At 43.3% G+C, this 22039-nt stretch overlaps 2 protein-coding genes and 1 pseudogene across 3 annotated transcripts in view; 1 reads left to right on the top strand and 2 right to left on the bottom strand.

Moving 5' to 3' along the window:
* Positions 1-6528: 6528 nt before the first annotated feature.
* Positions 6529-8515, bottom strand: LOC142699461 (uncharacterized; annotated as a pseudogene).
* Positions 8424-14321, bottom strand: LOC142699459 (uncharacterized). The gene is made up of 4 exons (XM_075848051.1): positions 14137-14321; positions 11256-11664; positions 10214-10896; positions 8424-9116 (listed from the first exon to the last, which is right to left on the bottom strand). Exons 1-4 carry the CDS (start codon positions 14319-14321, stop codon positions 8519-8521), a joined length of 1875 nt encoding a protein of 624 aa, XP_075704166.1. The 3' UTR covers positions 8424-8518.
* LRRC4B (leucine rich repeat containing 4B) overlaps positions 11706-22039 on the top strand; it is a 152976-nt gene continuing 142642 nt past the window's right edge. For both annotated transcript variants that reach the window (XM_075848046.1, XM_075848047.1), the window contains exons 1-2: positions 11706-11830; positions 12233-12354. The gene's annotated coding sequence lies outside the window, so the exon portion shown is untranslated. The remainder of the gene's footprint in view (positions 11831-12232; positions 12355-22039) is intronic.

Here is a 22039-nt window from a genome sequence, read left to right as displayed (position 1 = left end):
AATATAGTAACAGTAACATAGTAACAGTAATATAGTAACAGTAATATAGTAACAGTAATATAGTAACAGTAACATAGTAACAGTAATATAGTAACAGTAACATAATAACAGTAATATAGTAACAGTAACATAATAACAGTAATATAGTAACAGTAATATAGTAACAGTAACATAATAACAGTAACATAGTAACAGTAATATAGTAACAGTAATATAATAACAGTAATATAGTAACAGTAATATAGCAACAGTAATATAGTAACAGTAACATAATAACAGTAACATAGTAACAGTAATATAGTAACAGTAATATAGTAACAGTAATATAGTAACAGTAATATAATAACAGTAATATAGTAACAGTAACATAATAACAGTAATATAGTAACAGTAACATAGCAACAGTAATATAGTAACAGTAACATAATAACAGTAACATAGTAACAGTAATATAGTAACAGTAATATAGTAACAGTAACATAGTAACAGTAATATAGTAACTGTAACATAATAACAGTAATATAGTAACAGTAACATAATAACAGTAATATAGTAACAGTAATATAGTAACAGTAACATAATAACAGTAACATAGTAACAGTAATATAGTAACAGTAATATAATAACAGTAATATAGTAACAGTAATATAGCAACAGTAATATAGTAACAGTAACATAATAACAGTAACATAGTAACAGTAATATAGTAACGGTAATATAGTAACAGTAATATAGTAACAGTAATATAGTAACAGTAATATAGTAACAGTAATATAGTAACAGTAATATAATAACAGTAATATAGTAACAGTAACATAATAACAGTAATATAGTAACAGTAACATAGCAACAGTAATATAGTAACAGTAACATAATAACAGTAACATAGTAACAGTAATATAGTAACAGTAATATAGTAACAGTAACATAGTAACAGTAATATAGTAACTGTAACATAATAACAGTAATATAGTAACAGTAACATAGCAACAGTAATATAGTAACAGTAATATAGTAACAGTAATATAGTAACAGTAATATAGTAAGAGTAACATAGTAACAGTAATATAGTAACGGTAATATAGTAAGAGTAATATAGTAACAGTAATATAGTAAGAGTAACATAGTAACAGTAACATAGTAACAGTAATATAGTAACAGTAATATAGTAAGAGTAACATAGTAACAGTAACATAGTAACGGTAATATAGTAACAGTAATATAGTAACAGTAATATAGTAAGAGTAACATAGTAACAGTAATATACTAACAGTAATATAGTAACAGTAATATAGTAACAGTAATATAGTAAGAGTAACATAGTAACAGTAATATACTAACAGTAACATAGTAACAGTAACATAGTAACGGTAATATAGTAACAGTAATATAGTAACAGTAATATAGTAAGAGTAACATAGTAACAGTAATATACTAACAGTAATATAGTAACGGTAACATAATAACAGTAATATAGTAACAGTAATAGAGTAACAGTAACATAGTAACAGTAATATAGTAACAGTAATATAGTAACAGTAATATAATAACAGTAACATAGTAACAGTAACATAGTAACAGTAATATAGTAACAGTAATATAGTAAGAGTAACATAGTAACAGTAACATAGTAACAGTAACATAGTAACAGTAACATAGTAACAGTAATATAGTAACAGTAACATAGTAACAGTAATATAGTAACAGTAACATAGTAAGAGTAACATAGTAACAGTAATATAGTAACGGTAATATAGTAACAGTAACATAGTAACAGTAATATAGTAACAGTATTATAGTAACAGTAACATAGTAACAGTAATATAGTAACAGTAATATAGTAAGAGTAACATAGTAACAGTAACATAGTAACAGTAATATAGTAACAGTAACATAGTAACAGTAATATAGTAACAGTAATATAGTAACAGTAACATAGTAACAGTAATATAGTAACAGTAATATAGTAACAGTAACATAGTTACAGTAATATAGTAACAGTAATATAGTAACAGTAACATAGTAACAGTAATATAGTAACAGTAATATAGTAACAGTAACATAGTAACGGTAATATAGTAACGGTAATATAGTAACGGTAATATAGTAACGGTAATATAGTAACGGTAACATAATAACGGTAATATAGTAACGGTAATATAGTAACGGTAATATAGTAACGGTAATATAGTAACAGTAACATAGTAACAGTAATATAGTAACAGTAATATAGTAACAGTAATATAGTAAGAGTAACATAGTAACAGTAATATAGTAATTGTAATATAGTAACAGTAACATAGTAACAGTAATATAGTAACAGTAACATAGTAACAGTAATATAGTAACAGTAATATAGTAACAGTAATATAGTAACGGTAATATAGTAACGGTAATATAGTAACGGTAATATAGTAACGGTAATATAGTAACAGTAACATAGTAACAGTAATATAGTAACAGTAATATAGTAACAGTAATATAGTAAGAGTAACATAGTAACAGTAATATAGTAACAGTAATATAGTAACAGTAATATAGTAAGAGTAACATAGTAACAGTAATATAGTAACAGTAATATAGTAACAGTAATATAGTAACAGTAACATAGTAACAGTAATATAGTAACAGTAACATAGTAACAGTAATATAGTAACAGTAATATAGTAACAGTAATATAGTAACAGTAACATAGTAACAGTAATATAGTAACAGTAACATAGTAACAGTAATATAGTAACAGTAACATAGTAACAGTAATATAGTAACAGTAACATAGTAACAGTAATATAGTAACAGTAATATAGTAACAGTAATATAGTAAGAGTAACATAGTAACAGTAATATAGTAACAGTAATATAGTAACAGTAACATAGTAAGGGCGGGTTCACACATGGCGGAATTTCACTTAAATTCCGCTGCGGACACTCCGCAGCGTTAATCCGCAGCGGAGCCGTTTCTCCATTGACTTTCACTTTAATTTAGCAGTGTTCGTTTACACGATGCGTACAATTCCGCTGCGGAGCATAGGCTGCGGAGCGGAATTTGGTGTCCGCAGCATGCTCTGTCTGTTGCGGAGCAGTGGCGGACTGGTTGCGGACTCATGGCGGAATTTCTCCATTGACTTCAATGGAGAGTCAAAATTCCGCAATGAAGTCCGCAGATCTTATGTGTGCTGCGGAGCGTATTGTTTTTACTACCATGACATTTCTTCATTCTGGCTGGACCTATGTATTTCTAGGTCTACAGCCAGACTGAGGAAGTCAATGGGGCTCCCGTAATGACGGGAGCGTTGCTAGGAGACGTCTGTAAATAGTCACTGTCCAGGGTGCTGAAAGAGTTACGCGATCGGCAGTAACTGTTTCTGCACCCGGGACAGTGACTACCGATCTCAATATACATGTATCTGTAAAAAAAAAATATAAGTTCATACTTACCGAGAACTCCCTGCGTCTGTCTCCAGTCCGGCCTCCCAGGATGACGTTTCAGTGTAAGTGACGGCTGCAGCCAATCACAGGCCAAGCACAGGCTGCAGCGGTCACATGGACTGGTGCGTCATCCAGGGAGGTCGGGCCGGATGCCGAAAGAGGGACGCGTCACCAAGACAACGGGCGGTAAGTATGAATTTCTTTGACTTTCACTAGGGAAAGTGCTGTCCCTTCTCTCTATCCTGCACTGAATAGGGAGAAGAGAAGCACTTTTCCTGCAGTCCGCAGCGGCCAGTCCGCATCAATTTTCTGCACATTTTGTGCAGATCCGCTGCAGAATCTGCAACGCAGATTCTGTGCGGCATTGATGCGGACAGTTGCGGAGGAATTCCGCCATGTGTGGTCATGCCCTTACAGTAATATAGTAACAGTAACATAATAACAGTAATATAGTAACAGTAACATAGTAACAGTAATATAGTAACAGTAATATAGTAACAGTAACATAGTAACAGTAATATAGTAACAGTAATATAGTAACGGTAATATAGTAACAGTAACATAGTAACAGTAATATAGTAACAGTAATATAGTAAGAGTAACATAGTAACAGTAATATAGTAACAGTAACAGTAACAGTAATATAGTAACAGTAATATAGTAACATAGTAACAGTAACATAGTAACAGTAATATAGTAACAGTAATATAGTAACAGTAACATAGTAACAGTAATATAGTAACAGTAATATAGTAACAGTAACATAGTAACAGTAATATAGTAACAGTAATATAGTATCAGTAATATAGTAACAGTAACATAGTAACAGTAACATAGTAACAGTAATATAGTAACAGTAACATAGTAACAGTAATATAGTAACAGTAACATAGTAACAGTAATATAGTAACAGTAACATAGTAACAGTAATATAGTAACAGTAATATAGTAACAGTAATATAGTAACAGTAACATAGTAACAGTAACATAGTAACAGTAATATAGTAACAGTAATATAGTAACAGTAACATAGTAACAGTAATATAGTAACAGTAATATAGTAACAGTAACATAGTAACAGTAACATAGTAACAGTAATATAGTAACAGTAATATAGTAAGAGTAACATAGTAACAGTAACATAGTAACAGCAACATAGTAACAGTAACATAGTAACAGTAATATAGTAACAGTAACATAGTAACAGTAATATAGTAACAGTAATATAGTAACAGTAATATAGTAACAGTAACATAGTAACAGTAACATAGTAACAGTAATATAGTAACAGTAATATAGTAACAGTAATATAGTAACAGTAACATAGTAACAGTAATATAGTAACAGTAATATAGTAACAGTAACATAGTAACAGTAATATAGTAACAGTAATATAGTAACAGTAATATAGTAAGAGTAACATAGTAACAGTAATATAGTAACAGTAATATAGTAACAGTAACATAGTAACAGTAATATAGTAACAGTAATATAGTAACAGTAATATAGTAACAGTAATATAGTAACAGTAATATAGTAACGGTAATATAGTAACAGTAATATAGTAACAGTAATATAGTAACAGTAATATAGTAAGAGTAACATAGTAACAGTAATATAGTAACAGTAATATAGTAACAGTAATATAGTAACAGTAACATAGTAACAGTAATATAGTAACAGTAATATAGTAACAGTAATATAGTAAGAGTAACATAGTAACAGTAAGGTATTTTTGAAAGTGGTACAGAGAGAACTTGACAGAGCACTTTTCTGTTAGTGTCGGCCCCTGAACGAGCCATTCACCTTGGTGATCGACACATGAGCAGGACAAATCCCTCAATCTTGACTACTGACCTATCTAGTTGTGACTGTGGCCATGATGACCTAAGTGAGCGACCGCGCCGTTCCCTCAGCCGTTCCCTCGTCCGTTCCCTCGGCCGTTCCCTCGTCCGTTCCCTCGGCCGTTCCCTCGGCCGTTCCCTCGTCCGTTCCCTCGGCCGTTCCCTCGTCCGTTCCCTCGGCCGTTCCCTCGTCCGTTCCCTCGGCCGTTCCCTCGTCCGTTCCCTCGTCCGTTCCCTCGGCCGTTCCCTCGGCCGTTCCCTCGGCCGTTCCCTCGGCCGTTCCCTCGGCCGTTCCCTCGTCCGTTCCCTCGGCCGTTCCCTCGTCCGTTCCCTCGGCCGTTCCCTCGGCCGTTCCCTCGTCCGTTCCCTCGTCCGTTCCCTCGGCCGTTCCCTCGTCCGTTCCCTCGGCCGTTCCCTCGGCCGTTCCCTCGTCCGTTCCCTCGTCCGTTCCCTCGTCCGTTCCCTCGTCCGTTCCCTCGGCCGTTCCCTCGTCCGTTCCCTCGTCCGTTCCCTCGGCCGTTCCCTCGGCCGTTCCCTCGGCCGTTCCCTCAGCCGTTCCCTTGTTTTTACCTTTCCCTGCCAGAGGTTTAAATCCTAAAAATCCAGAATGAAGCTTTTATTTATGGGAAAAGCCTGAAATGTGGATCTAATATGACCGATCCGTCAGAAGTGACCAACGAGCTCCTCCAGATGTCACCACCGTCAGGATTGGGACCTTTATGTCAGTGTTAAGATCTGAAGCAAATGAGAATCTCCTAAAACGATAATTAAAATGATCCAGGAAGTTACAATGAATTCTATTTGTGTCATTAGGGTAACACCTAGACAGTCTACACTCGAATCACCTAGACAGTCTACACTCGAATCACCTAGACAGTCTACACTCGAATCACCTAGACAGTCTACACTCTATTCACCTAGACAGTCTACACTCTAATCACCTACACACAGTCCACACTCTAATCACCTAGACAATCTACACTCTAATCACCTACACACAGTCCACACTCTAATCACCTAGACAGTCTACACTCGAATCACCTAGACAGTCTACATTCTAATCACCTAGACAGTCTACACTCTATTCACCTAGACAGTCTACACTCTAATTACCTACACACAGTCCACACTCTAATCACCTAGACAGTCTACACTCGAATCACCTAGACAGTCTACACTCTAATCACCTAGACAGTCTACATTCGAATCACCTAGACAGTCTACACTCTAATCACCTAGACAGTCTACACTCTAATTACCTAGACAGTCTACATTCTAATCACCTAGACAGTCTACACTCTATTCACCTAGACAGTCTACACTCTAATTACCTAGACAGTCTACACTCTAATCACCTACACACAGTCTACACTCTAATCATCTAGACAGTCTACACTCTAATCATCTAGACAGTCTATACTCTAATCACCTAGACAGTCTACATTCTAATCACCTAGACAGTCTACATTCTATTCACCTAGACAGTCTACACTCTAATCACCTAGACAGTCTACACTCTAATCACCTACACACAGTCTACACTCTAATCACCTACACACAGTCTACACTCTAATCATCTAGACAGTCTACACTCTAATCATCTAGACAGTCTACACTCTAATCACCTAGACAGTCTACATTCTAATCACCTAGACAGTCTACACTCGAATCACCTAGACAGTCTACACTCTAATCACCTACACATCTCTCTTTCTCCCTCTCTTTTGCTTTCTTTTTCTCGCTCTCTTTCTTTTTCTCTCTCGCTCTCTTTCTCGCGCTCTCTCTCGCTCTCTTTCTCTCGCTCTTTCTCTCTCGCTCTCTCGTTCCTTCTCTCTCGCTCTTTCTCTCTCGCTCTCTTTCTCTCTCGCTTTTTCGTTCTTTCTCTCGCACTCTCTTTCTCGCTCTCTTTCTCGCGCTGTCTCTCGCTCTTTCGCTCTCTTTCCCTCGCTCTCCCGTTCTTTATCTCGCTCTCTGGCTCGCTCTAACTCTTGCTCTCGCGCTCCCGCTCTCTTTCTCTCGCTCTCTCTTTCGTGCTCCCGCTCTCTTTCTCTCGCTCTCTTTCTCTCACTCTTTCTCTCTCTCGCCCTCTTGCTCTCGCTCTCTTACTCTGTCTTTCTCTCGCGCGCTTTTGCTCTCTCGCTCTCTTGCTCTCTTGCTCTGTCTTTCTCTCTCGCGCTCTCCAACTCGCTTTCGCTCTTTCTCTCTCGCTCTCTTTCTCTCTCTCGCTTTCTCTCTCTCGCTTTCTCTCTCGATTTCTCTCTCTTTCGCTTTCTCTCTCTTTCGCTTTCTCTCTCTCTCGCTTTCTCTCTCTCTCTTTCTCTCTCTCACTCTCTTTCTCTCTCGCTTTCTCTCTCACTCTTTCTCCCTCGCTTTCTCTCTCTCGCTCTTTCTCTCTCTCGCTCTTTCTCTCTCGCTCTCTCGTTCTTTCTCTCTATCTCTCGCTCTCTCTTTCTCTCTCGCTTTTTCGTTCTTTCTCTCGCATTCTCTTTCTCGCTCTCTTTCTCGCGCTCTCTCTCGCTCTTTCGCTCTCTTTCCCTCTCGCTCTCTCGTTCTTTATCTCGCTCTCTCTCACTCTAACTCTTGCTCTCGCGCTCCCGCTCTCTCTCTCGCTCTCTCTCACGTGTTCCCGCTCTCTTTCTCTCACTCTCTTTCTCTCGCTCTCTATTGTTCTTGCTCTCTCGCTCTTGCTCTCTCGCTCTCTCTTGCTCTCTTGCTCTGTCTTTCTCTTGCGCACTCTCTCTCGCGCTCTCCAACTCGCTTTCACTCTTTCTCTCTCGCTCTCTTTCTCTCTCTCTCTTTCTCTCTCGCTCGCTTTCTTTCTCTCTCTTTCGCTTTCTCTCTCTCGCTTTCTCTCTCTCTCGCTTTCTCTCTCTCTCGCTCTTTCTCTCTCGCTCGCTTTCTTTCTCTCTCTTTCGCTTTCTCTCTCTCGCTTTCTCTCTCTTTCGCTTTCTCTCTCTCTCGCTTTCTCTCTCTCTCTCTCTCTTTCTCTCTCTCACTCTCTCTCTTTCTCTCTCGCTTTCTCTCTCACTCTTTCTCCCTCGCTTTCTCTCTCTCGCTCTTTCTCTCTCTCGCTCTTTCTCTCTCGCTCTCTCGTTCTTTCTCTCTATCTCTCTCTCTCTGTTTCTCTCTCGCTTTTTCGTTCTTTCTCTCGCATTCTCTTTCTCGCTCTCTTTCTCGCGCTCTCTCTCGCTCTTTCGCTCTCTTTCCCTCTCGCTCTCTCGTTCTTTATCTCGCTCTCTCTCACTCTAACTCTTGCTCTCGCGCTCCCGCTCTCTCTCTCGCTCTCTCTCACGTGTTCCCGCTCTCTTTCTCTCACTCTCTTTCTCTCGCTCTCTATTGTTCTTGCTCTCTCGCTCTTGCTCTCTCGCTCTCTCTTGCTCTCTTGCTCTGTCTTTCTCTTGCGCACTCTCTCTCGCGCTCTCCAACTCGCTTTCACTCTTTCTCTCTCGCTCTCTTTCTCTCTCTCTCTTTCTCTCTCGCTCGCTTTCTTTCTCTCTCTTTCGCTTTCTCTCTCTCGCTTTCTCTCTCTCTCGCTTTCTCTCTCTCTCGCTCTTTCTCTCTCGCTCGCTTTCTTTCTCTCTCTTTCGCTTTCTCTCTCTCGCTTTCTCTCTCTCTCGCTTTCTCTCTCTCTCGCTCTTTCTCTCTCTCGCTCTTTCTCTCTCTCGCTCTTTCTCTCTCTCGCTCTTTCTCTCTCTTGCTCTTTCTCTCTCTCGCTCTTTCTCTCTCGCTCTTTCTCTCTCGCTCTCTTTCTCTCTCGCATTTTCGTTCTTCCTCTCGCTCTCTATTTCTCGCTCTCTTTCTCGCGCTCTCTCTCTTTCGCTCTCATTCCCTCTCGCTCTCTCATTCTTTATCTAGCTCTCTCTCTCGCTCTAGCTCTTGCTCTCGTGCTCCCGCTCTCTTTCTCTCGCTCTCTTTCTCTCACTCTCTTTCTCTCGCTCTCTTTCTCTCGCTCTCTTTCTCTCGCTCTCTCTCGTTCTTGCTCTCGCGCTCTCTCGCTCTTGGTCTCTCTCTCTCTCGCTCTTGCTCTCTCGCTTTGTCTCGCTCTCTTACTCTGTCTTTCTCTCTCGCGTTCTCCAACTCGCTTTCGCTCTTTCTTTCTCTCTCGCTTTCTCTCTCTCTCGCTTTCTCTCTCTCTCGCTCTTTCTCTCTCTCGCTCTTTCTCTCTCTCGCTCTTTCTCTCTCTCGCTCTTTCTCTATCTCGCTCTTTCTCTCTCTCTCTCTTTCTCTCTCGCTCTTTCTCTCTCGCTCTCTTTCTCTCTCGCATTTTCATTCTTCCTCGCTCTCTCTTTCTCGCTCTCTTTCTCGCGCTCTCTCGCTCTTTCGCTCTCATTCCCTCTCGCTCTCTCATTCTTTATCTAGCTTTCTCTCTCGCTCTAGCTCTTGCTCTCGTGCTCCCGCTCTCTTTCTCTCGCTCTCTTTCTCTCACTCTCTTTCTCTCGCTCTCTTTCTCTCGCTCTCTTTCTCTCGCTCTCTTTCTCTCGCTCTCTTTCTCTCGCTCTCTCTCGTTCTTGCTCTCGCGCTCTCTCGCTCTTGCTCTCTCTCTCTCTCGCTCTTGCTCTCTCGCTTTGTCTCGCTCTCTTACTCTGCCTTTCTCTCTCGCGTTCTCCAACTCGCTTTCGCTCTTTCTCTCTCTCTCGCTCGCTTTCTCTCTCTCTCTTTATCTCTCGCTTTCTCTCTCTCTCGCTTTCTCTCTCTTGCTCTCTCTCTTTCTCTCTCGCTTTCTCTCTTTCTCTCTCGCTTTCTCTCTTTCTCTCTCGCTTTTTCGTTCTTTCTCTCGCACTCTCTTTCCCTCTCGCTCTCTCGTTCTTTATCTCGCTCTCTCTCGCTCTAACTCTTGCTCCCGCTCTCTTTCTCTCGCTCTCTTTCTCTCGCTCTCTTTCTCTCACTCTCTTTCTCTCACTCTCTCTTGTTCTTTCGCTCTCGCTCTTGCTCTCTCTCGCTATCGCTCTCTTGCTCTGTCTTTCTCTCGCGCTCTCTCTCTCGCTTTTGTTCTCTCTCTCGCGCTCTCCAACTCGCTTTCACTCTTTCTCTCTCTCTCTTTCTCTCTCGCTCGCTTTCTCTCTCTCTCTTTCGCTTTCTCTCTCTCTCTCGCTTTCTCTCTCGCTCTCGCTTTCTCTCTCTTTCTCTCTCTCTTTCTCTCTCGCTCTCTCTCTCTCGCTTTCTCTCTCGCTCTCGCTTTCTCTCTCTTTCTCTCTCTCTTTCTCTCTTGCTCTCTCTCTCTCGCTTTCTCTCTCGCTCTCGCTCTCTCTCTTTCTCTCTCTTTCTCTCTCTCACTCTTTCTCCCTCGCTCTCTTTCTCTCTCGCTCTCTTTCTCTCTCTCTCTTTCTCTCTCGATCGCTTTCACTCTCTCGCTTTCTCTCTCGCTCTCTCTCTCATGCTCTCTCTCTTTCTCTCTCTCTCTCTCTCTTTCTCTCTCTCTCTCTTTCTCTCTTTCTCTCGCTTTCTCTCTCTCTTTCTCTCTCTCGCTTTCTCTCTCTCTCGCTTTCTCTCTCGCTCTCTTGCTCTCTCGCTCTCTTTTTCTCTCGCTTTTTCGTTCTTTCTCTCGCTCTCTCTTTCTCGCTCTCTTTCTCGCGCTCTCTCTCGCTCTTTCGCTCTCATTCCCTCTCGCTCTCTCATTCTTTATCTAGCTCTCGCACTCCCGCTCTCTTTCTCTCGCTCTCTCGCGTTCCCGCTCTCTTTCTCTCGCTCTCTTTCTCTCGCTCTCTTTCTCTCGCTCTCTCTCGTTCTTGCTCTCGCGCTCTTTCGCTCTTGCTCTCTCGCGCTCTTGCTCTCTCGCTTTGTCTCGCTCTCTTGCTCTTTCTCTCTCGCGTTCTCCAACTCGCTTTCGCTCTTTCTCTCGCTTTCTTTCGCTTTCTCTCTCTCGCTTTCTCTCTCTCTCTCTCTCGATTTCTTTCTTTCTCTCTCTCTCGCTCTTTCTTTCGCTCTCTCTCGCTCTCTCTTTCTCTCTCTTTCTTTCTCTCTTTTTCTTTCTCTCTCTCTCGCTCTTTCTCTCTCTCTCTCTTTCTCTCTCTCTCTCTCGCTTTCTCTCTCTCTCGCGCTCTTTCTCTCTCGCTTGCTCTCTCTCGCTCTCTCTCGCTCTCTCGCTCTCTCTTTCTCTCTCTCTCTTTCTCTCTCTCGCTCTTTCTCTCTCTCGCTCTCTTTCTCTCTCTCGCTCTCTTTCTCTCTCTCTCTCGCTCTTTCTCTCTCTCGCTCTCTTTCTCTCTCTCGCTCCCTTTCTCTCTCTCTCTCTCTCTCCCTCTCTCTCCCTCTCTCTTTCTCTCTCTCTCTCTCGCTCTCCCTTGCTCTCTTTCTCTCTCTCTCCCTCTCTCTCCCTCTCTTTTTCTCTCTTGCTCTCTCTCCCACGCTCTCGCTCTCGCTCTCTCTCGCTCTCTCTTTCTCGTCGCTCCTCCTCCTTTAGACTGTCACATGTGCACATGCTCATAAGGACACACGCTTTTCAAGTAGCCACTTAATTACAATGCAGATGTAATCCTGACGCTCTGTAAATCGATGCCACCACTGGCACATCTGCAGTCCCGGGGCCGCCAGCTTGTGTATTTGCTGCAATTCCAGGAAGGGTAAGAGTGTCTCGGTCTATCCGCTGCTGCCAGGCTATCCCCCCCTGGATGTCTCCTCCATAGCTCTCCCTGCATCCATCCTCCCCCTCTCCTTCCCTTTGTTTCGCCCCTCTCTCTCCTCTTTATTTCACTGTCTCCCCGGGATCTCACATGAATGTCTCGCTGGTCACTGATGTATTAGTATTCAGTCCATGTTCCTCCCAGCTTTACAAATGCTCTGCAGCAGAGAAGAGGACGGATGCGGTGCCCGCGATGGAGACCATGTGCTAATTAGAGATGTCCTCTCCTCTCTGACTCAGAGCTTTTCCCTTTGTGTCTGAGCTCTAATTAAAGGCAGAAAGGCAGCAGAATCCAAGGTGGCGAAGCATCTGATTCCCCTTTTCTCTGTCTCCTGGTCCGCAGATTCGGCTCATCCTGTGACCTGCGTCCAGCCGAGCTCCTGGGGATCCATTGAACATTGCGGAGGAGAAGCGCTCCCTCTATTGTCGCACCGGACTGAAGGCCTTGAGAACCTCAACGTCCGTGTAAGTGGAGCTTCCATGTTCTGTGGTGACATTTCCATTTTGACAAGCTATAGATTGGATGTTTTGGCATCATCAACGATGTGTGAAATGCCGGGGGGAGTGGAAAGGTCATGACGTGTCAGATATAATGTCTCTAAACGCTGATCTGTATTGTTGGCTTAACAAGCTCTGAACCCTCTGATTGCAAAGAGACCTTTAATATACAATGATGGGAGACAGGTGGCAAAGGAGGGTAGATGCCAGCCTGGCCCATCTGCTAGAGGTCTTTATATTTGGGACATCGATTATTGTGAATTAAGGTATCCGGTATTTTTACAGGAATTGGACAGAATCCTTGAGGATTAGATGAGTATAGAGTGAGGCCTTCTGCTATTAGACCATCCAGAATCACCATATTATGTGATCACTGCCGAGCTGCAGTCTATAGGAGACCGTCCAAGACACCGTTCAATTACTTTGACTTCCAAAGATTACAATCCAGCCCAGAAGTTAGGAGCCAGGTAGCCAATGTGCCTAGGAACTTGTGCTGGTGTCTATTTGACTGTAATAACCCTAATACATGAATCATCGAAGCTGCGGGACTGGCCATACAAGCGCCACTTTCTGAAGGATGCAGTAAATGTGCACAACCCCATGTGCTGTCTTGAATACTTAGGACTATCCACAGGCGCAGGCATGAAACTAAAGGGCTTTATGGGCCCAATCAGGAGCTGCGGTCCTTGTGTGTGGCATAGTCGCATGTCTACTCATCCATAGTGTGAAGCTGGTCAAAGCCATAGTGACTGGTGGCAGGCAATCAGCTGCTGAGATGCCTTCTGCCAGTTCACCTGCCCATCATATGATAAACGGCTTCGCAGGCCGTGTGCTGGTTTTTACGTTTTCTGATGTAATTATCTAAAATAATCAATCACAATCTATAAACTGATCCTGGATTGGCCGCGGCTCCTCATTTACAGTTACTTATTAAGCTGGTCTAATATTAGCTGGTTAATAAATCTAAGCTTATCTGAAGCTCTGTGGAGAATTCTAATGTTATAGCAGATCACACTCCGATCACTGTGATCATGTACAGACCTCTGACTTGTACAGGAGATCACTCTGATCACTGTGATCATGTACAGACCTCTGACTTGTACAGCAGCTCACGCTCCGGTCACTGTGACCATGTACAGACCTCTGATTTGTACAGGGGATCACTCCGATCACTATGACCATGTACAGACCTCTGACTTGTACGAAAGATCACACTCCAATCACTGTGACCATGTACAGACCTCTGACTTGTATGGGAGATCACTCCGATCACTGTGACCATGTACAGACCTCTGACTTGTATGGGAGATCACTCCGAGCACTGTGACCATGTACAGACCTCTCACTTGTACAGGAGATCACTCCGATCACTATGACCATGTACAGACCTCTGACTGGTACAGGAGATCACTCTGATCACTGTGATCATGTACAGACCTCGGACTTGTACAGGAGATCACTCCGATCACTATGACCATGTACAGACCTCTGACTTGTATGGGAGATCACTCCGATCACTGTGACCATGTACAGAACTCTCACTTGTACAGGACATCACTCCGACATCACTCCGATCACTGTGACCATGTACAGACCTCTGACTTGTATGGGAGATCACTCCGATCACTGTGACCATGTACAGACCTCTCACTTGTACAGGACATCACTCCGATCACTGTGACCATGTACAGACCTCTGACTTGTACGGGAGATCACTCAGATCACCGTGACCATGTACAGACCTCTGACTTGTACAGGAGATCACTCTGATCACTATGACCACGTACAGACCTCTGACTTGTACTGGAGATCACACTCCGATCACTATGACCATGTACAGACCTCTGACTTGTACTGAAGATCACACTCCGATCACTGTGACCATGTACAGACCTCTGACTTGTACAAGAGATCTCTCCGATCACTGTGACCATGTACAGACCTCTGACTTGTACAGGAGATCACTCAGATCACTATGACCATGTACAGACCTCTGACTTGTACGGGAGATCACACTCCGATCACTGTGATCATGTACAGACCTCTGACTTGTACAGGAGATCACTCCGATCACTGTGGCCATGTACAGACCTCTGACTTGTACAGGAAATCACTCAGATCACTATGACCATGTACAGACCTCTGACTTGTACGGGAGATCACACTCCGATCACTGTGACCATGTACAGACCTCTGACTTGTACAGGAGATCACTCCGATCACTATAACCATGTACAGACCTCTGACTTGTACGGGAGATCACTCCGCTCACTGTGACCATGTACAGACCTCTAAATTGTACAGGAAATCACTCAGATCACTATGACCATGTACAGACCTCTGACTTGTACGGGAGATCACACTCTGATCACTGTGACCATGTACAGACCTCTGACTTGTACAGGAGATCACTCCGTTCACTATGACCATGTACAGACCTCTGACTTGTACGGGAGATCACTCCTCTCACTGTGACCATGTACAGGCCTCTGACTTGTACGGGAGATCACTCCGATCACTGTGACCATGTACAACCTCTGACTTGTACGGGAGATCACTCCGATCACTGTGACCATGTACAGACCTCTGACTTGTACGGGAGATCACTCCGATCACTGTGACCATGTACAGACCTCTGACTTGTAGTGGGAGATCACTCCGATCACTATGACCATGTACAGGCCTCTGACTTGTACAGGAGATCACTCCGATCACTATGACCATGTACAGACCTCTGACTTTTACAGGAGATCACTCCGATCACTGTGACCATGTACAGGCCTCTGACTTGTACAGGAGATCACTCCGATCACTGTGACCATGTACAGGCCTCTGACTTGTACGGGAGATCACTCCGATCACTCTGACCATGTACAGACCTCTGACTTGTACGGGAGATCACTCCGATCACTGTGACCATGTACAGACCTCTGCCTTATACGGGAGATCACTCTGATCACTATGACCATGTACAGACCTCTTACTTGTACGGGAAATCACTCCGATCACTGTGACCATGTACAGACCTCTTACTTGTACGGGAGATCACTCTGATCACTGTGACCATGTACAGACCTCTGACTTGTACGGGAGATCACACTCCGATCACCATGACCATGTACAGACCTCTTACTTGTACAAGAGATCACACTCTGATCACTATGACCATGTACAGACCTCTGACTTGTACAGGAAATCACTCCGATCACTATGACCATGTACAGGCCTCTGACTTGTACAGGAGATCACTCAGATCACTGTGACCATGTACAGGCCTCTGACTTGTACAGGAGATCACTCCGATCGCTGTGACCATGTACAGAACTTTGGCATGTAGAAGAGATCACACTCCGATCCCTGTGTCTTGTATTTGTAAATCCTTCTTTCCTCGTGCTATAATTTGGTGGGATTTTGTTGCCTTTACTCCGGCTGCTATCAGGTGTCGTTGAAACTTGAAATGAAGGGTTCTTAAAGGGTTATTCCCACCTGAAGCCTTTATTTTATTTTCTCCTAACTTCTAACCCAATTCCTAACCCCTAGAAGTGATCAGGAGCAGAAGTGGGCGATACTAGCTTGATGTTTGATGCTTGAGGCATGGTTAAGATGACCCCCCCCCCCCCCAATCGTTGTATGTACATCCCCAATTCTATCCCTCCAGTCAGGCCCTGTATCTACTCCACCCTCCGTGTTGGTGCTCCAAAGTAAAGTTCCCACTATCGTCCCCAGTTCATCCCAGTGTGAAGCACAAAGCAAATTTACATGCTGCCATGTTGAGAATTGTGCTGGTTCTAAAGTCTGCACGGTTTTCTCAGTATTTCCATATTGAGATACTGGTGGGTTTAGAGTAAGAGCAGTTTGAAAGCCCTGAGAAGTAATCGGCAGCTTGATAGAGGGGGACTCTGATTGGATTGGATAATCCAGGTTGGATTATTTAGGGAACCGTAAACATTAGAAAAGGCCAGGGTTTTGTTTAAGTGGCTGACTTTTGGTTTACTAGCATTTGAAATGTGATCATGGAGATGGGGGTACCCCTTTAATCCTGTTTCCTTCCTTTGTAGTGGGTTTCCTTTCAGGGTATTATGGCTCTTCTCTTAGAATTATTCATTTATGACATGAGGGAATGTGTATATGAACAATAAATTGGTACAGAGAAGCTGGCGATGGCGGCATCTCACTCTTCTGTGTATAGAGACCTGGTCCAGCATTACAGTGATATAATCTCTATATAGAGACCTGGTCCAGCATTACAGTGGTATAATCTCTATATAGAGACCTGGTCCAGCATTACAGTGGTATAATCTCTATATAGAGACCTGGTCCAGCATTACAGTGGTATAATATCTATATAGAGACCGGGTCCAGCATTACAGTGGTATATTACAGTAACCACTCATCCCCCTCTTTGATGCGGATAAGGTTATACGCCCCCCGTAGATCAAACTTAGAGAACCATTGGGCCCCCTGAACCTGATTAAAAAGATCCGGAATCAAAGGAAGGGGATACTGGTTCCTTACAGTGACCTTATTCAAGTTACGATAGTCAATGCACGGCCTAAGACCACCATCCTTCTTCCCCACGAAGAAGAAGCCAGCACCTACAGGAGAAGTCGAGGGGCGAATGAAACCCTTGGCCAGGCATTCTTGGATATATTCCCTCATGGCTTCACGTTCAGGACATGAAAGATTAAATATCCTACCCTTAGGAAGCTTAGCACCTGGTACCAAATCGATGGCACAATCGTAATCTCTATGAGGGGGCAACACCTCGGAGGCCTCCTTAGAGAAAACATCAGCGAAGTCCTGAACAAACTCAGGAAGCGTGTTTACCTCCTCCCGGGGAGAAATAGAGTTAACAGAAAGACATGACATCAGGCATTCACTACCCCATTTGGTGAGATCCCCAGTATTCCAATCAAACGTGGGATTATGCAACTGCAACCAGGGAAGGCCTAAAACCAAATCGGACGATAATCCCTGCATCAACAGTACAGAGCACTGCTCCAAATGCATGGAGCCAACAAGGAGTTCAAAAACAGGGGTATGCTGAGTAAAATAACCATTAGCAAGAGGAGTGGAGTCGATACCCACTACCGGGACAGGATTAGGCAAATCAATAAAAGGCATAGCTAGAGACATAGCAAATTCCACAGACATGATATTAGCAGATGAGCCTGAATCCACGAAGGCACTGCCGGTGGCAGACCGACCAGCAAACGAGACCTGAAAGGGAAGCAAAATTTTATTGCGTTTCATAGTAACGGGAAATACCTGTGCGCCCAAGTGACCTCCCCGATGATCACTTAGGCGCGGAAGTTTTCCGGCTGCTTATTCTTGCGCCTGGGACAGGTGTTCAGTTGATGCTTGTCATCCCCACAATAGAAGCAGAGACCATTCTTCCTGCGGAACTCTCTACGTTGTCGAGGGGACATGGAGGCCCCGAGTTGCATAGGTACCTCCGAGTCTTCCGTGGAAGAACAAGGAGACGGGACCTCGGGGGGAATCGCAGGGAAGTCAGAGGGGAAAACACTGAAACGTTCAAGCTGTCGTTCCCTGAGACGTCGGTCAAGTCGTAAATGAGTCCGAGGGCAGAGAAAAAACGATCAATGGAGGAGAGTTCAGGGGCGTCAGGAGACAAGGAGAAGGCCCACTCTTGGGGCCCTTCCTGGAGTCGGGATATAATGATTCCCACCCGCTGGTTCTCGGAACCTGAGGAGTGAGGTTTTAGACGGAAGTAAAGTCTGCAACTCTCCCGAAAGGAGAAAAAAGTCTTACGGTCCCCTGAGAACCGGTCAGGTAACTTGAGGTCAGGTTCTAGAGGTGAGGCGAGGGGTACTACTATGGCAGCGTCAGGCTGGTTGACCCTCTGAGCCAGGGCCTGGACCTGTAGGGAGAGGCCCTGCATCTGCTGGGTCAGGGTCTCAAGGGGGTCCATCATAGCGTAGAAGAAAGGGTAGACTAGGTATGGGCTTGTGATTATGTTATGGCAGGAAGTAGGGGAAGGGAACAAGTGAGCCCTAATCTACCCACCCACGCCCTGTCCCTGCCTACTTGCAACGACCCGCCCTAGGCGACGGGGTACAACTTGGCGGCGGTCCCTATGCTGACTAAGTGCAAGGGAATACAAACAGGGAACAAGCAAGGGAAGGGGCAGTAGCCCACGGAACACCGTGAGGAAACCAGAGTGGTGAACGAGCCAGTCAGGATCAGGATGTCACGAAGTATACGAACGCAGAGCAAGGAGCAGGAAGCAAGCCGGGGGCAGAGCGAAGCAGGATAAGCGGAAGCTGTAGCAAGGCTGAAGCAAGGCAGAAGCAGGCTGGAGCAAGGCTGTAGCAAGGCCAGGAAACCAGGACGAATCACAAGCAATGAGGAAGAGAAAACCGCAGGTATAAATGGACAGGGGGCGGAGCTAACTCCGACTGACCAGGCCGCGATAGGCTCTCCCACTCCTGAGCCTGCCACCCTGATTGGTGGGAGCCAGAGTCAGTCTAAGAGGTCCGGCCTCAGGTGTCGATTGATTAATCCTGGGAGTATCCACAGACGTAGTGCCTGGCAGATCCTTTACAACAGTGGTAGAATTTGTATATAGAGACCTGGTCCAGCATTACAGTGGTATAATCTCTATTTAGAGACCTGGTCCAGCACTACAGTGGTATAATCTCTATATAGAGACCTGGTCCAGCACTACAGTGGTATAGTCTCTATATAGAGACCGGGTCCAGCATTAGAGTGGTATAATCTCTATATAGAGACCTGGTCCAGCACTACAGTGGTATAATCTCTATATAGGGACCTGGTCCATCACTACAGTGTTATAATCTCTATATAGAGACCTGGTCCAGCATTACAGTGGTATAATCTCTATATAGACACCTGGTCCAGCATTACAGTGGTATAATCTCTATATAGAGACCTGGTCCATCACTACAGTGCTATAATCTCTATATAGAGACCTGGTCCAGCATTACAGTGGTATAATCTCTTTATAGACACCTAGTCCAGCATTACAGTGGTATAATCACTATATAGAGACCTGGTCCAGCATTACAGTGGTATAATTTGTATATAGAGACCTGGTCCAGCATTACAGTGGTATAATCTCTATGTAGAGACCTGGTCCAGCACTACAGTGGTATAATCTCTATATAGAGACCTGGTCCAGCACAACAGTGGTATAGTCTCTATATAGAGACCGGGTCCAGCATTACAGTGGTATAATCTCTATATAGAGACCTGGTCCAGCACTACAGTGGTATAATCCCTATATAGAGACTGGGTCCAGCATTCCAGTGGTATAATCTCTATATAGAGATTGGGTCCAGCATTACAGTGGTATAATCTCTATGTAGAGACCTGGTCCAGCACTACAGTGGTATAATCTCTATATAGAGACCTGGTCCAGCATTACAGTGGTAAAATCTCTATATAGAGACCTGGTCCATCATTATAGTGGTATAATCTCTATATAGAGACCTGGTCCAGCATTACAGTGGTATAATCTCTATATAGAGACCTGGTCCAGCACTACAGTGGCATAATCTCTATATAGAAAACTGGTCCAGCTTTACAGTGTTATAATCTCAATATAGAGACCTGGTCCAGCATTACAGTGGTATAATCTCAATATAGAGACCTGGTCCAGCATTACAGTGGTATAATCTCTATATAGGGACCTGGTCCAGCATTACAGTGGTATAATCTCTATATAGAGACCTGGTCCATCACTACAGTGGTATAATCGCTATATAGAGACCTGGTCCAGCATTACAGTGGTATAATTTGTATATAGAGACCTGGTCCAGCATTACAGTGGTATAATCTCTATGTAGAGACCTGGTCCAGCACTACAGTGGTATAGTCTCTATATAGAGACCGGGTCCAGCATTACAGTGGTATAATCTCTATATAGAGACCTGGTCCAGCACTACAGTGGTATAATCTCTATATAGGGACCTGGTCCATCACTACAGTGTTATAATCTCTATATAGAGACCTGGTCCAGCATTACAGTGGTATAATCTCTATATAGACACCTGGTCCAGCATTACAGTGGTATAATCTCTATATAGAGACCTGGTCCAGCATTACAGTGGTATAATCTCTATATAGACACCTGGTCCAGCATTACAGTGGTATAATCTCTATATAGAGACCTGGTCCATCACTACAGTGGTATAATCTCTATATAGAGACCTGGTCCAGCATTACAGTGGTATAATCTCTATATAGAGACCTGGTCCAGCATTACAGTGGTATAATCACTATATAGAGACCTGGTCCATCTCTACAGTGGTATAATCTCTATATAGAGAACTGGTCCAGCATTACAGTGGTATAATCTCTATATAGAGACCTGGTCCAGCATTACAGTGGTATAATCTCTATATAGGGACCTGGTGCATCACTACAGTGTTATAATCTCTATATAGAGACCTGGTCCAGCATTACAGTGGTATAATCTCTATATAGAGACCTGGTCCAGCATTACAGTGGTATAATCGCTATATAGAGACCTGGTCCGTCTCTACAGTGGTATAATCTCTATATAGAGAACTCGTCCAGCATTACAGTGGTATAATCTCTATATAGAGACCTGGTCCAGCATTACAGTGGTATAATCTCTATATAGAGACCTGGTGCATCACTACAGTGGTATAATCTCTATATAGAGACCTGATCCAGCATTACAGTGTTATAATCTCTATATAGAGACCTGGTCCAGTATTACAGTGGTATAATCTCTATATAGAGACCTGGTCCAGCATTACAGTGGTATAATCTCTATATAGAGACCTGGTCCAGCATTACAGTGTTATAATCTCTATATAGATACCTGGTCCAGCACTACAATGTTAGAATCTCTATATAGAGACAAGGTCTCTATATAGAGATTATACCACTGCAGTGCTGGACAACGTCTCTATATAGAAATGATACCATTGTAATGCTGGACCAGGTCTCTATATAGAGATTATACCACTATAATGCTGGACCAGGTCTCTATATAGAGATTATACCACTGTAATGCTGGACCCGGTCTCTATATAGAGATTATACCACTGTAATGCTGGACCAGGTCTCTATATAGAGATTATAACACTGTAATGCTGGACCCGGTCTCTATATAGAGGTTATACCACTGTAATGCTGGACCAGGTCTCTATATAGAGATTATACCACTGTAGTGCTGGACCAGGTCTCTATATAGAGATTATACCACTGTAGTGCTGGACCAGGTCTCTATATAGAGATTATACCACTGTAGTAATGGACCAGGTCCCTATATAGAGATTATACCACTGTAATGCTGGACCAGGTCTCTATATAGAGATTATAACACTGTAGTTCTGGACAAGGTCTCTGTATAGAGATTATACCACTGCAGTGCTGGACAACGTCTCTATATAGAAATTATACCATTGTAATGCTGGACCCGGTCTCTATATAGAGACTATAACACTGTAGTGCTGGACCAGGTCTCTATATAGAGACTATAACACTGTAATGCTGGACCCGGTCTCTATATAGAGATTATACCACTGTAATGCTGGACCAGGTCTCTATATAGAGATTATAACACTGTAGAGATGGACCAGGTCTCTATATAGTGATTATACCACTGTAGTGATGGACCAGGTCTCTATATAGAGAT

This window comes from Rhinoderma darwinii, unplaced genomic scaffold (genome assembly GCF_050947455.1).
Source record: "Rhinoderma darwinii isolate aRhiDar2 unplaced genomic scaffold, aRhiDar2.hap1 Scaffold_1586, whole genome shotgun sequence".
NCBI lineage: Eukaryota > Metazoa > Chordata > Amphibia > Anura > Rhinodermatidae > Rhinoderma > Rhinoderma darwinii.
The sequence above is the reverse complement of the archived record's forward strand: the minus strand, read 5'-3'. Positions and strand labels throughout refer to the sequence as shown.